The sequence below is a fragment of the Scyliorhinus canicula genome, chromosome 1 (genome assembly GCF_902713615.1).
Source record: "Scyliorhinus canicula chromosome 1, sScyCan1.1, whole genome shotgun sequence".
Classification (NCBI taxonomy): domain Eukaryota; kingdom Metazoa; phylum Chordata; class Chondrichthyes; order Carcharhiniformes; family Scyliorhinidae; genus Scyliorhinus; species Scyliorhinus canicula.
In genome coordinates, this window is record NC_052146.1 from 71,330,963 (window position 1) to 71,346,771 (window position 15,809).

At 44.8% G+C, this 15,809-nt stretch overlaps 1 protein-coding gene across 2 annotated transcripts in view; it reads left to right on the forward strand.

Moving 5' to 3' along the window:
* ppil2 (peptidylprolyl isomerase (cyclophilin)-like 2) overlaps positions 1 to 15,809 on the forward strand; it is a 488,471-nt gene that overhangs the window by 7,055 nt on the left and 465,607 nt on the right. For both annotated transcript variants that reach the window (XM_038793092.1, XM_038793083.1), the window contains exons 3-4: positions 1,320 to 1,365; positions 6,565 to 6,627. In XM_038793092.1, coding sequence (XP_038649020.1) covers positions 6,611 to 6,627 — 17 coding nt within the window. In that variant the 5' untranslated portion in view covers positions 1,320 to 1,365; positions 6,565 to 6,610. The remainder of the gene's footprint in view (positions 1 to 1,319; positions 1,366 to 6,564; positions 6,628 to 15,809) is intronic.

The window sequence follows — 15,809 nt, forward strand, 5'->3', positions numbered from 1 at the left end:
CTCATTTCCAAGTTGTCTGTAGTGACAAACACTGGTCATTGCAAACAGCCGAGCTTAGCTTCAGACCATTGCTAGAAATGAAAGGAGTAGTGGCCAAGGGATGGAGTTTGTGATGAATGGGTTTTTAGTTTTCTCAATATTTTGTTGGAGGAAATTTCTGCTTGCGCAATGCTGAATATTGTGTGTGCCTGACATTGGTTCCTAGTTAGGTAATGCCACAATTTAAAATTTTTTATCCTCTTTTGCAAATCCTTCCATGGTCTTGCCCCTCCCTATCTCTGCAATCTGGAATCCCAACCCATGAAGATATCAGTCCTCTAATTCTGGACTCTTTTTAGCATTTTCAGTTTTAATCACAGCACTATTGGTACACTTGAATTGCCGAGGACCTAAGCACTGTATTTTGTTCCCTTAACCTCTTTGCTGCTCTACTTGACTTCTCTTCTTTAAGTCACTCATTGAAACTTACATTTTTGGCCAAGAGTTTTGTCATCTACCCTAATTTGTCTTTATGTAATTCATGTCATATTTTGTTTCATCATACTCTTGGCGGATAGTGGTTAGCACTGCTGCCTCACAGCTCCAGGGACCCAGGTTCAATTCTGGCCTCGGGTGATGGTCTGTGCACTTTCTCCCTGTGTCTGCCTGCGTTTCCTCCTGGTGCTCTGGTTTCCTCCCACAGTCCAAATATGTGCAGGTTAGGTGGGTTGGCCACGTTAAATTGCTTCTTAGTGTCCAAAACAATTTGGTGGGGGTTACTGGATTACAGGGATAGGGTGAAGGCATGGCCTTAAGTAGGGTGCTCTTTCAAGGACCGGTGTAAACTTGATGGGCCGAATAGCCTCCTTCTGCACTGTAAATTCTATGATTCTATGACTCTTGTGAAATGTCTTCGGGCATTATATTATGTTAAAAATGCTACATAAATATAAAATTGTTGTTGACCATGCTGGTAGGCTGGCGGCGTGTTGTTTCAAACCTCATTTATCCATACATTCCGATATCACATTTAATATGTAAGATAGTGAGGGCAGCACGGTGGCCTAGTGGTTAGCACAACCGCCTCACGGCGCTGAGGTCCCAGGTTCGATCCCGGCTCTGGGTCACTGCCTGTGTGGAGTTTGCACATTCTCCCCGTGTCTGCGTGGGTTTCGCCCCCACAACCCAAAAATGTGCAGAGTAGGTGGATTGGCCACTCTAAATTGCCCCTTAATAGAAAAAATAATTGGGTAATCTAAATTTAAAAAAAAAAAAAAAAAAAAATATGTAAGATAGTTTCTTTCAAGAAAATAATTATCATAATTTGTTCCCTCCTGCAGTTATCCCACAGGCAAACTTCCGCCGCTTGCCCTTTGATCACTGCAGGTAAGGACCCCTTGTTGCTACTGTACTCTATTGTAGTTCTGATTTATTGTGCTTCAGAAAATACTTTACAATGATAATGCAATGTAATTCAACTGTAGGTTGTGAGATTTAGAACAGGTGAATCAATGTGAATCTTTTCACCGCTTATGCAATGACTCCTTTCTTGAAGTCCGATGTGTGTTTTTCAGAGTTTTCTTTGTGAGGATGCGATAGCCTGTTGGCTTCTTCCTTACCCATCTTTCCCAAGTGTCCATTCCATCCTGCAAATATATTGTAATTCCCTTAGAAACGAAAGGAAAATGAAAAAAGAAACATCTGTAGCTTTTTAAACTGCTCTCAGGAATGTTCAGATTGCACTTTCCCTCTTGGCATAACTCTTTTTTCAAAAAATATTTTTATTCAGGTATTTGAAAATTTTTATTATAATAACATTAACAATGACATCAACATGGTATAATAAACATTTCCTCCCCCATCCCAATCTTCACACACCCCAACAATAAAACAACAATCCCCCCCCCCCCCCACCTTGTGCATCTGCTGGCATTTTAATTTTCCGTCAGAAAGTCGACGAACGGCGCCACCTCCGGGTGAACCCGACCGTTGACCCTCTTAAGGCGAACTTTATCTTCTCAAGACTGAGAAACCCAGTCATGTCACTAACCCAGGCCTCTACATTCGGGGGCTTTGAGTCCCTCCACATTAACAAGATCCGTCTCCGGGCTACCAGGGAGGCAAAGGCCAGGACGTCAGCCTCTTTCGCCCCTTGAACTCCTGGCTCTTCCAACACGCTAAGGATCGCTACCTCCAGACTCGGCCTCACCCGTGTTTTTAGTACCGTGGACATTGCCTTAGCAAAACCCTGCCAAAACCCTCTAAGCTTTGGGCATGCCCAAAACATGTGGACATGATTTCCTGGGCTCCTCGCACCCCCTGTCCTCTACCCCGAAAAACCTACTCATCCTAGCCACTGTAATGTGCACCCGGTGGACTACCTTAAATTGCTGCTGGTAAGGGCATTTAATGAGGCAAGGGAAGGGGGTGTTCTTCCCCCAACAATATCATAGGCCTCAATCTCACTGATCCTGACGTGGGAGAAGGACCCAGTGCTATGCAGGTCCTACAGGCCAATCTCCCTATTGAATGTCAATGCCAAATTGTTGGATAAAATCTTGGCCTCAAGGATAGAAGATTGTGTCCGGAGGTGATAGGGGAAGACCAGGCGGGGTTTGGTAACGGCTGGCAGCTAACGGCCAATGTTAGAAGGCTCTCAAATGTGATCATGATGCCCTCAAGAGAGAAGGGAGGTGGAGGTAGTGGTTGCAATGGACACAGAAAAGGCCTTCGACCGTTTGGAGTGGAACTATTTGTGGGAGGTGTTAGGGCAGTTCGGGTTTGGGCGGGGCTTCATTAATTGGGTTCGGTTGTTGTACCAGCCACCGGTGGCGAGTGTACAAACGACTCGGCTGACGTTGGGCTATTTTAAACTGCACTGAGGGACAAGGCAAGGGTGTCCTGTTTGTTTTGGCCGTAGAGCCGCTGGTGATGACACTAAGAGCATCAAGGGACAGGAAGGGGTTGGTCCGGGGGGGGATAGGGTCTCGCTATATGCTGATGACCTGTTCCTGTATATCTCTGACTCATTAGGAGGGATGGGGGAGATTATGCGGATCTTAGGGGAATTTCGCCGGTTTTTGGGGTACAAATTGAATATGGGGAAAAGTGAGATGTTTGCGATCCAGGCAAGGGGGCAGGCGAGGAGACTGGTGGAGCTGTTGTTCAGAGTGGTGGGACGGAGCTTCCGCTACTTGGGAATCCAGGTGGCACAGGAATGGGAGCTGTTACATAAACTAAATTTGACCCGACTAGTGGAACAAATGAAGGAGGACTTTTAAAGGTGGGACATGCTCCCGCTGTCACTGGCGGGAAGGGTACAGATCGTGAAAATGACGGTCCTCCCAAGATTTCTGTTTATTTTTCAGTGCCTTCCCAGCTTTATCCCAAATGTCTTTTTTAAATGGGTAAATAAGGTGAAGCCCGGTGGTAGTGGCGACCCGGAGAGTCTGGGGGCAGTGGAGGAAACATATGAGTGTTAAAGGGAGCATCGGTCTGGGCTCCAATTTGTTATCATCGGTTTGTTCTGTGGAGACTAGATGGGGGGTTTTGGAGATGGCAGCGAGCAGGGATCGAGTGGATGGGAGATTTATTCATAGTTAGGAGCTTTCCCTGTTTGGAGGATTTAGAGGAGACGTTTGAATTGCTCTAGGGAATGGGTTTAGATATCTGCAGACATGGGATGTTTTGCGAAGGCAGGTTTCAACCTTTCCGCTCCTACCGCCGTGGGGGATACAGGACAGGGTAGTTTCTAGAATGGGGGTGGGAGAGGGGAAGGTCTCGGATATCTATAATGAACTCATGGAGTCGGAGGTAACTCAGATAGAGGAGCTAAAGTGCAAATTGGAAGAGGGGGTGGGGGGGGGGAGGGGGGAAGAGATAGAGGCGGGTCTGTGGGCGGATGCTTTGAGCAGAGTCACCACGTCCTCAGCATGTGCCAGGCTCGGCCTGATCCAATTCAAGGTCGTTCACCAGGCACACATGACGGTGGCCCGGATGAGCAAGTTTTTTGGGATAAGGACAAGTGTGTGAGATGTGCGGGAGGGCCAGCAAACCATATCCATATGTTCTGGGCATGTCCAAAGCTTAGGGGATTCTGGCAGGGATTTGCAGAGGTCATGTCCACGGTGCTAAAAACAAGGGTGATGCCGTGTCCGGAGGTGACGATTTTTGGAGTGTCGAAAGACCCGGGAGTCCAGGGGGCGAGAGAGACTGATGTCTTGACCTTTGCCTCCTTGGTAGCCCGGGGATGGATATTGCTGGCGTGGAGGGACTCGAAGCCCCTGAAATCAGAGATCTGGGTTAGCTACATGGCCGGGTTTCTCAGACTGGAGAAAATCAAGTTTGCCGTAAGAGGGTCAATGTTGGGGTTCGTCTGGAGGTGGCAGCCGTTTGTCGACTTCTTCGGGGAAAACTAAATGTCAGCAAAGGCAAAAAAAATTGCTTAATAAGGGCAGCATGGTGGTGCAGTGGGTTAGCACTGCGGCCTCACGCGCTGAGGTCCCAGGTTCGATCCCGGCTCTGGGTCACTGTCCGTGTGGAGTTTGCACATTCTCCCCGTGTTGGCGTGGGTTTCGCCCCCACAACCCAAAAATGTGCAAGCTATGTGGATTGGCCACTCTAAATTGCCCCTTAATTGGAAAAATGATTGGGTACACTAAATTTATTTTAAAAAATAAAAGGCTTAATGGAGATGGTTTATGCATTAACTTGTACTATTTACTGTTATTATTATAAAATTATAAATACCTTAATAAAATGTTTTACAAAAAAAAATGTGCTGCAGTCACGCACAAAGATGTATTTCTGTCTTTTTAACAAAGATGTTTTTAGTGAATTCAGAATCCATCTTTTTAGAGTGTTTCTAATTCCTGACTCAGATTTAAGTTTAAACACTGAAATAAAAGATAGACAAAGTCAGCCCAATTAGTTATTGCAGTTTATGATGTCAGCATGGCTTTGTTAGGGAGAGATAATGTCTAACAAATTTGACTGAACTTTTCATGATGGTGATTAGCTGTGTAGATGAGGGCAGTGCAGTTGATGTGGTCTACATGGACTTCAGTAAGGCTTTTGACAAGGTCCCGCTTGGGAGACTGGTTAAGATGGTAAGAACCCATGGGATACAGGGCAATCTGGCAAATTGGATCAAAATTGCAATAGTGGCAGGAGGCAGAGAGTGATGGTCGAAGGATGTTTCTGTGACTGGAAGCCTGTGTCCATTGGTGTTTCGCAGGGATGGGTGCTGGATCCCTTGCTATTTGTAGTGCACATTAATGATCTAGACATGAAAGTTCGCAGATGACACGAAAATTGGTAGTGTGGTAAATAGCAAGGAGGAAAGCCATAGATTACAGGACGATATAATTAGGCTGGTCAGATGGGCAGAATGGTGGCAAATGGAATTTAATCCTGAAAAGTGTGAGGTGGTGCATTTTAGGAGGACTAACATGGCACGGGAATACGCAATGAATGGTAAGCTGCAAAGAAGTGCAGAGGATCAGAGGGACTTTGGGACACGTTTTCAAAGATCCCTGAAGGCAGCAGGACAGGTGGATAAGGTGGTTAAGCACGCATATGAGATACTTGCCTTTATTAGACGAGGCATAGAATATAACAGCAGGAAGATTATGATGGAGCTGTATAGAATGCTGGTCAGGCCACAGCTGGAGTACTGTGTGCAGTTCTGGTTGCCAAACTATCGAAAGGATGTGATTGCACTAGAAAGAGGGCAGAGGAGATTCACCAGGATGTTGCCTGGGCTGGAGCAATTCAGCTATGGTGAGAGGCTGGTTCGGGGGAGTTCTCCTTGGAGTGGAGAATACTGAAGATATAATTGAGATGTACAGAATTGTGAGGGGCATAGATGGGGTAGATAGGATGGAACCTTTTCCCTCGTAGAGGGGTGAATAACCAGGGGTCATAGATTGAAGGTAAGGGGCTGGGGATTTGAGGCAAAACCTTTTCACCCAGAGGGTGGGGGGAATCTGGAACTTACTGCCTGAAATGGTGTTAGAGACAGGAACCCTCACAACATTTAAGAAGCATTTGGATGAACAGTTGAAATGCTGTAGCATACAAGGCTACGGACCAAGTGCTGGAAAGTGGGATTAGAATAGATAGGTGGTTTACAGCCGGTGCAGACATGATAGGCCAAAGGGCCTCTTTTTATGCTGTGAAACTCTTTGATTTAATTCTAATCTTTGATGCTAGGTATTAAAGAAATAAACAAGTTAAAAGATGGTACAAGTGACTCTTCAGGCACTTTGTAAGATTATGCAGTGTGGACATGTATAAATAATCTCTTGATTGTCCAGATTGAATATGTGTTTAATTTGTCCTTTCTCCTGATTACCATTTACTTCATGTCCCCTGCCTATTGCCTAATTGCCACCTGTGTCCTGCACTGGAAGGCAGCCTATGGAGAAGGTTATGTGTGTGTAGTTTAATGTGAGCAGGTGAGAGGTTTAATGGTACCTCAGTGTCAGTCCTGCAATATCTTATTGTCTGTATGGTGTCAAGTGGAGGTATATGATCTTTACACTTACTACATTTTAATTACCTAACTGCTGCTTTCTCTTTCAGTTTATCTCTTCAACCCTTTGAGTACCCAGTGTGTACCCCTGATGGAATGGTGTTTGATCTCCTGTAAGTATAGAAGCCTTATTGGTACTTGGTACAGTGACCTCTTGCCTTAGTTTGCATTCCCAAGATTTTTAAAATTAGTTTATGGGATGTGGGAGGCTGTGGCTAGGACGGCATTCATTGCTGATCCCTAATTGTCCATCAGAAGGTGGTGGTGTAAGAACACCCACAGTGCTTTTTGGAAGTGGGGTCTAGACTTTTGACTCATCAGTAGTGAAGGAGCAGCAATATAGTTCCAAGTTGGGATGATGTGTGACTTGGAGGGGAACTTACAGATGGTGGTATTCCTATGTATCAGCTGCCCTTGTTCTTCTAGGCTGTAGAGGTCACGGGTTTGAAAGGTGCCTTAAACGGGTTAAAGCAGCCTTCATGACTTGCTCCAGTGCATCTTGTAGATGGCATACACTGTTGCCACTGTGCTTCCGTGGTGGAGGGATAGAATGTTGTGATGTGGATTGGGTGCCAATCAAGCTGGTTGCTCACTGCATAGGGTAAACAGAACCTTCTCATGTGCAAGGATGAGCCTGATACAGTTTAAGATGATGCACAGGGTGCATATGACTCAGGTGAGAATGAGCGGGTTCTTTCAGGGGGTAGCAGATGAGTGTGAGAGGTGTGGGCGGGGGCCAGTGAATCTCACGCGCATGTTTTGGGGTGACATAAATTGGGAAGATTCTGGGCGGGAGTGTTGGCAGTCTTAGCCAGGATAGTGGAGGAGGAGGTGGAACCGGACCCTTTGATGGAGATATTTGGGGTCTCAGAGAAGCCGGAGTTCATGGAGAGGAGGAAGGCCGATGTCTTGGCCTTCGCCTCTCTGATTGCATGGCGGCGAATTTTGCTGGCGTGGCGGATGACATCGCTGACGGGGGTAGCGGCTTGGTTGGGTGACCTGTACGGCTTCCTGTGATTAGAGAAGATAAAGTATGAGTTAAGGTGCTCTTCAGGGGGGGTTTCAGGAAAGATGGGAGATGTTTGTGACCGTGTTTGAGGGGATGTTCGTCGCGGGGGAGGTGAGGGTGAAGAAGAGTAAAAATCTGTACAGATTGTATAGTTGATTATTGGGAAGCATATTTTCTGGGGTGTTTGTTCGCTCTAAACTGTTTTGACACATGTTTGTAATAAAATACATTTAAAAAAATCAAGCCAGTTGCTTTGTTCTGGATGGTTTCAAGCTTCTTTGAGTGTTGTTGGAGCCGCACTCATCCAGGCAAGTGGAAAGTATTCCATCATATTCTTGATTTGTGCTTTGTGGATGGTGAACAGACTTTGATGAGTCAGGAGGCAGGTTATTCACTGAAAAATTCTGATCCTTTGACCTCTCTAAGCTTCAGTATTTATATGACTTGTGTTTATGTTTTGGAAAGAAGTGCTGCTGTGTCTGGAGTGGCCGCCATGAAATGTATTATGTTTAAATGAAGTGTAACAAATTTACGACCACGATAGATATTCCCCCCATCCAGTGGTAAAAATGATGCCCTTAAGCGATCCATAGACCTAATTTTTATGGAACTTGGCACATACTGCCCCATATCTATGGATTAATTGCAGGACCCAAGAATATAACCATGAATCTCACTGTAATTATGGCCAGATTTGTATAGCTCATGGATGGGCACTCTTTCAATCCTTCTAAAGGTGGACCAGGTTAACATTAGGTTGGGTGAAATTTGGTTGGAGTAGCTAGATAGTTTATTCTATGTAACATGGAACAATGAAATTGATGACAGTTGCTTGATGCAATCAGTATGACTTTGTACTGTTATAAGAATAAAGAACTCTCAAGCATTAACCCACTTTAGTAGAGGGTCTAACTTAACTTGGAAGCACAATATCTATTTTCTATCCAATTTCCCTGGTCAGTGGGTTGTTTCCTTCAAAGACTTTTCTCCTTTGACTTCAGCTTGGTGCCTGTGTTCTGGTTTCTTCCAGTCCCTGTCTCAGCTCCCACTGAAGTCACACCGAAATGCGAAATGTCTTTTTAAATAATCAGACATAATTAATGAATGGGATCTCTGAGAGAAACAATGTACCATCATGCGTTGTAATTGAATTAATCTGTCTGCTGATCACCAGTTGAATACGTAACTGACTTGGGAAGCTAGCTCCATTTATGCACTGATTTGTTTTAACGTGCATCTTAACATCACTGATGTTCAAGTCTTCTCTGTTACAAAATGGCTAAAGAATCACAAGCTGTGATGGTAGGAATTATAATTATCCCAGGGAAAGCAGTTTTTTCCTCAACTTTCTGGAGAATCCTGATTGATTTAATTTTTTTTTAAAAAGGAGCATTTTGTAAATACTGAATTCTGACTTGAGCTCATGTATCGTGATAATGTTGACGCATCATTGACATGGCATTGGTATCAAAGAGAAAGTGTTGGAAATCTGAAATAAATAAAAATAAATCCAGAAAATCCTAGAAATATGCAGCAAGTTGCGCAGCATCTGAAGAGAAATATAAATTAATGTTTCTAGTGTAACTCTTAATCCGATCAGTGAACCACTGAGTCTCAGTAGTGTGATTGCTGACATTTAAATCTTGACAGCTTTGCTTTGCTGTCAGGGATTAACCCTTGTAACATTGATCTCCACACACATGAGGACTGTCTGTTATTGTTAAAGGCACCTCAACTCAGAATTCAATTTCACTGAGCACGAAACTCACTTGTGAAGGTACATTTTTGCATCTCTTAGTCTATGCTGTAATAAATGGATGAAAGAGACAGCGAGTAAGTTCAAATGTTTCTTTTACACTGTTGAAACTATTAAGGAGGGTGTAGGTGTAGAAGCTTATTGTAGATTGAATGTATTACATTTTCCTGAATTCTACCCTCGTCTATTAGAGTATGTTTACATTTGCAATGCCAATTAGTGCATCAGCCACTGAAGCAACCGTTCATTACTGAATCATTTCGGATTCTGGTGGCTCAATTGTATTGCAGTGCCATCTACTGGATTTTAATGGGAGTGCATATTTCAAATTTGAGGACTTCGCTTGATGATCATGACATTAACATAGAACTTACAGTGCAGAAGGAGGCCATTCAGCCCATCGAGTCTGCACCGACCCACTTAAGCCCTCACTTCCACCCTATCCTCATAACCCAATAACCCTTGATAGCCTCCTAACCACTAAGGGCAATTTATCATGGCCAATCCACCTGACCTGCACGTCTTTGGACTGTGGGAGTAAACCGGAGCATCCGGAGGAAACTCACGCAGACACGGTGAGAACGTGCAGACTCCGCGGACACAGACAGTGACCCAGCGGGGAATCGAACCTGGGACTCTGGCGCTGTGAAGCCACAGTGCTATCCACTTGTGCTACTGTGCTGCCCGACTGCTGAGGACAGTCCACATATATTCAGTGGGGGAGATTGTGGTCAAACCTATAGGTGCACTTTGAAAATGATGTAGACATGTGGAAAAGGCAGATGTAACTGAGAGATATTTTGACAAAGTTCCATTTTGGCAAAAAATGATTGGCAAAACACTAAGGAATATAATTAAAGATGATGGTACATCAGAAACTGAGGGCAGCTGCAAAAGGAAACATTTCAAGCTTGAAGGTGTCTTCTACAGACAAAATTGTAATAGGAAAACCCCTCCATGTTTTTGGATAAAGGAGTGGAATTAACAATATACTATCATTAGATTTGGAAAGATTTTTATGTTTTAAACAATTTGTTTCATAGGTGGCAGATAGAATGCAACAAAAATTGAAGTTTTGAATCATTGTCGCAGCAAAACTCCAACAGGAGTATGTGTTAGATGGAAGTCATTTAAAATGATCAGCATAGAGATTGCATTGATGGAGGATAAGAGTACAAATACGAAGTAGATACATTGATGCCATTTGAAGTGGTTGACAAGATATCAGGAATATTGTGTATCATTTTGATCACCCAATCATGGGAAGGGTTACAAAGGAGAGCAACCAAAATGATTATAGACAGAGGTCTTTTAAAAATATCTTTGGAATGCATTCTGAAACCTCCAAGGCTACAGATCAAGAATTGGAAAGGTGGCACGGCACAGTGGCGCAGTGGTTGGCATTGCTGCCTCATAGCGCTGAGGTCCCGGGTTTGATCCCAGCCCTGGGTCACTGTCTGTGTGGAGTTTGAACATTCTCCCTGCGTTTGCATGGATCTTACCCCACAACACAAAAATGTGCAGGTTCGGGGGATTGGCAATGCTAAATTGCGGAACAAAAATAGGGTACTCAAATTTTAAAAAAAGAATTGGAAAGGTGACTAGCGCTTTCAGCTAGAAGAGATGGGCTGGGCCGATTGGCCACAGTTAGCACTGTAAAGCTTTTAAAAAAAAATTGTGCATTGTATGTGTGCATTGCTGGCAAGGTTAGTATTTGTTGTCATCCCTAATTGTCCTGAGAAGGTCTTGGTGAGCCGTGTTCTTGAACCACTGCAGCCCATGTATGGTAGATACACCCACAGTGTTGTTTGGTCGTAATTTCAAAGAATTTGACCCATTGACAGTGATGGAACATTGATATTGTTCCAAATCGGGATGTTGTGTGGCTTGGAGGGGAACTTGTAAGTCATAGTAGTCCCATGTCTTTGCTGCCTTTGTCCTTTTAGGGTGGGGGTTTGGATGGTGCTATTGAAGGAGCCTTGGTGCGTTGCTGCAGTGAATATTGTAGAGGGTGCACACTGCTGTATATGTATGCTGGTGGTGGAGGGAGTGAATAGTTAAGGTGGTTGATGGGGTGCTAATTAAGCTGGGTCTGCTTTGTCCTGGATGGTGCAGAGCTTCTTGAATGTTTTTGGAGAAGCGTTCATCCAGGCAGGTCAAGAGTATTCTGTCACACTCCTGACTTATGTCTCTGTAGATGGTGTAAGGACTTTGGGGGGTCAGTAGGTGAGCTGTTTGCTGTAAATTTCCAGCCACAGATCTTTTGTGGCCATAGTATTTATATGGATGATCCAGTTCAGTTTCTGATTGATGGCATGAATGTAGCAACGGTAATGCCATTTAGCATCAAAGGGAGATGGTTAGATTATCTCTTGTTGGGGACGGCCATTGCCTGCCGCTTATGTGGCGCAAATGTTACTTGCCACTTGTTAGCCCAAGTTTGACTGTTGTCCAGGTCTTGCTGCATGCACGCATGGACTTCTTCAGTATGTGAGGTATTGCAAATGGTAAAGAAACATTGTGCAATCATCAGAGAACAACCCCACTTCTGATGGAAGGGATGTTATGGAGCACAGAACATAAAACAGTACAGCACAGAACAGGCCCTTCGGCCCTCGATGTTGTGCCGAGCATTGTCCGAAACCAAGATCAAGCTATCTCACTCCCTGTCATTCTGGTGTGCTCCATGTGTCTATCCAATAACTGCTTGAAAGTTCCTAGAGTGTCCGACTCCACTATCACAGCAGGCAGTTCATTCCATACCCTAATCACTCTCTTAGTAAAGAACCTAACTCGGATATCCCTCCTATATCTCCCACCCTGAATCTTATGGTTATGCCCCCTTGGAACAGCTGCATCCACCTCAGGAAATAGTCTCTGAACGTCCACTCTATCTATCCCCCTCATCATCTTATAAACCTCTATTAAGTCGCCTCTCATCCTCCTCCGCTCCAAAGAGAAAAGCCCGAGCTGCCTCAACCTTTCCTCATAAGACCCATCCTGCAAACCTAGCAGCATCCTGGTAAATCTCCTTTGCACCATTTCCAATGCTTCCACATCCTTCCTATAATGAGGTGACCAGAACTGCACACAATACTCCAAATGTGGTCTCACCAGGGTCATGTATAGTTGCAGCATAACCCCACGGCTCTTAAACTCAAGCCCCCGTTAATAAACGCTATAAGCCTTCTTCACAGCTCTATCCACTTGAGTGGCAACCTTCAGAGATCTGTGGACATGAACCCCAAGATCTCTCTGTTCCTCCACATTCATCAGAACCCTGCTGTTGACCCTGTAATCCACATTCAATTTTTTTCTACCGAAATGAATCACCCGCACTTATCAGGGTTAAACTCCATCTGCCATTTTCCGGCCCAGCTCTGCATCTTATCAATGTCTCGTTGCAGCCTACAACAGCCCTCCACCTCATCCACTACTCCACCAATCTTGGTGTCATCAGCAAATTTACTGACCCACCCTTCAGCCCCCTCCTCCAAGTCATTGATAAAAATCACAAATAGCAGAGGACCCAGCACTGATCCCTGTGGTACACCGCTGGTAACTGGTCTCCAGTCTGAAAATTTTCCATCCACCATCACCCTCTGTCTTCTATCTGATAGCCAGTTACTTGTCCAATTGGCCAAATTTCCCTCTATCCCACACCTCCTTATTTTCTTCATGAGCCGACTATGGGGAACCTTATCAAACGCCTTACTAAAATCCATGTATACGACATCAACTGCTCTACCTTCATCTACACACATAGTTACCTCCTCAAAGAATTCAACCAAATTTGTGAGGCAAGACTTACCCTTCACAAATCCGTGTTGACTATCCCGGATTAAGCTGCATCTTTCCAAATGGTCATAAACCCTATCCTTCAGGACCTTTTCCATTAACTTACCGACCAGCGAAGTAAGACTAACTGGCCTATAATTACCAGGGTAATTCCTATTCCCTTTCTTGAACAGAGGAACAATATTCGCCACTCTCCAGTCCTCTGGTACTATCCCCGTGGACAGTGAGGACCCAAAGATCAAAGCCAAAGGCTCTGCAATCTCATCCTTTGCCTCCCAAAGAATCCTTGGATATATCTCATCTGGTCCAGGGGACTTGTCAACCCTGAGGTTTTTCAAAATTGCTAATACATCCTTCCTCAGAACATCTACCTCCTCCAGCCTACCCGCCTGTATCATACTCTCATCCTCAAAAATATGGCCCCTCTCCTTGGTGAACACTGAAGAAAAGTATTCATTCAACGCCTCTCCTATTTCTTCTGACTCTGTGCACAAGTTCCCACTACTGTCCTTGACCGGCCCTGCCCTCACCCTGGTCATTCTTTTATTTCTCACATAAGAGTAAAAAGCCTTGGAGTTTTCCTTGATCCGACCAGCCAAAGACTTGTCATGCCCCCTCCTAGCTCTCATAAGCCCTTTTTTTAAAGCTCATTCCTTGCTACCTTGTAACCCTCAAGCGACCCAACTGAACCTTGTTTTCTCATCCTTACATACTCTTCCTTTTTCCTCTTGACAAGACATTCAACCTCTTTTGTGAACCATGGTTCCCTCACACAGCCATTTCCTTCCTTCCTGACAGGGACATACTTATCAAGGACACGCAGTATTTGTTCCTTGAACAAGCTCCACTTTTCATTTGTGCCTTTCCCTGACAGTTTCTGTTCCCATCTTATGCTCCCTAATTCTTGCCTAATCGCATCATAATTGCCCCTCCCCCAATTATAAACCTTGCCCTGCCGTATGGCCCTATCCCTCTCCATTGCAATAGTGAAAGACACCGAATTGTGGTCACTATCTCCAAAGTGCTCTCCTTCTGGACTACAGCTCATTTTCCCAGCCCCCTGACAAATTAGTTTAAACCCCGCTGAAGAGACGTAGCAAATTTCCCTCCCAGGATATTGGTGCCCCTCTGGCTCAGGTGCAAGACGTCCTGTCTGTACAGGTCCCACCTTCCCCACGTACCTGAAACCCTCCCTCCTACACCATCCCTGCAGCCACGTGTTTATCTGCACTCTCTCCCTGTTAAGGTGTTTGGGAATAGGAAAGTATCCTGAGAAGTTTCCGCACGATGTCTTGGGGATGATATGACTAGCTTCCTTTGTGCCAGGTCTGACGACAGCCAGTGGAGAATTCCCCCTAAATTCCCATTTCCTTCAGTTTCCTATGCATCCTTGATGCCACATTTGGCCAAATATTGTGAAGGGCATTCAATTACTAGATCTAGAACATTATGCTGATATCAGTAATGGTGACAATGAAACTATCATTGAATTTTGTAGAATAAAACATTATCCTTTAGGGAAAGAAATCTATTGTCCTTGCCTAGTCTGGACTACACGTGGCTCCAGATCCATAGCAATGTGGTTGGCGCTTAACTGCTGTTTGAAATGGCTTAGCAAGCTACTCAATTCAAGGGACAATTAAAGTCGACAACAAATGCTGGCCTTGCTAACAACACTCTCGTCCCATGAAAGAATAAATAATTTAAAAACTCTGCCGCTCTTGATGGCCCACACCATCTTATACTTGCCCAGCATCAAGCTGCTAGATCTATTCTGCATCAATGTCATTTAGCACAGCGGTAATGCCACATAATATGATGGAGGATATCCTTGGTGAGAAGGGAGGACTTTTTCTCGACACTGACTGTGTGGCTGTCACTCCTAGCAATACCGTCATGGACAGATGCGTCTCTGGCAGGTATATTGGTAAGGACGAGGTCAAATAAATATTTTTCCCCTTGTTGATTCTCTCACCACTTGTAACAGCCCCAGTCTGGCACCTCCTTCCTTCAGGACTTGGACTTGGTCAGCTAATTCAGTAGTGATTCTATTGAGTCATTCTTGGTGCTGGACATTGAAGACCCCAATCCAAAGCTCATGCTGTGCTCTTGCTACCCTCAGTGCTTCTTCCAAGTAATGTTCAACATGGAGGAATCATCTGATTCATCATCTGAGGGAGGACGATAGGTGGCAATCTGCAGCATGCTTCCTTGCCCATGCTTAACCTGATATGAAACTACATCAAGTCTGGAGTCAAGGTTGAGGACTCCCAGGGCCATTCCCTCAAATTGCATGCATCTGTTCTGCTGGCTGGACAGGATAGAATCATAGAATCCCTACAGTGAAGAAGGAGGCCATTCAGCCCATCGAGTCTTCACTCATGCTTTGAAAGAGCACCTTCCTGAGGCCCACTCCCTCACAACCCCGAAATGTATGGATGTCCTTGGGGATGGTGAAGGAGACGTTTGGGACATTGACTGTAAGGTATAATTCAGGATGTTGCTTGACTCATCTGTGAGACAGACAGCTAGCTGAATTTTGGCACAAATCCCCAAATGTGAGTGAGAAGGACTTTGCAGGGTTAACTGGCTGGAGGGTCGTTTCTGGCCCCAAGGTGGATGCAAGGTTGTCTGATAGTTTTATGTGTTTCGTTTTTCTGTCGTAGTTTTTGTACAACTTAGTGGCTTTCCAGGCCATGTCAGAGAGCAGTTAAAAGTCAATCACATTGTAC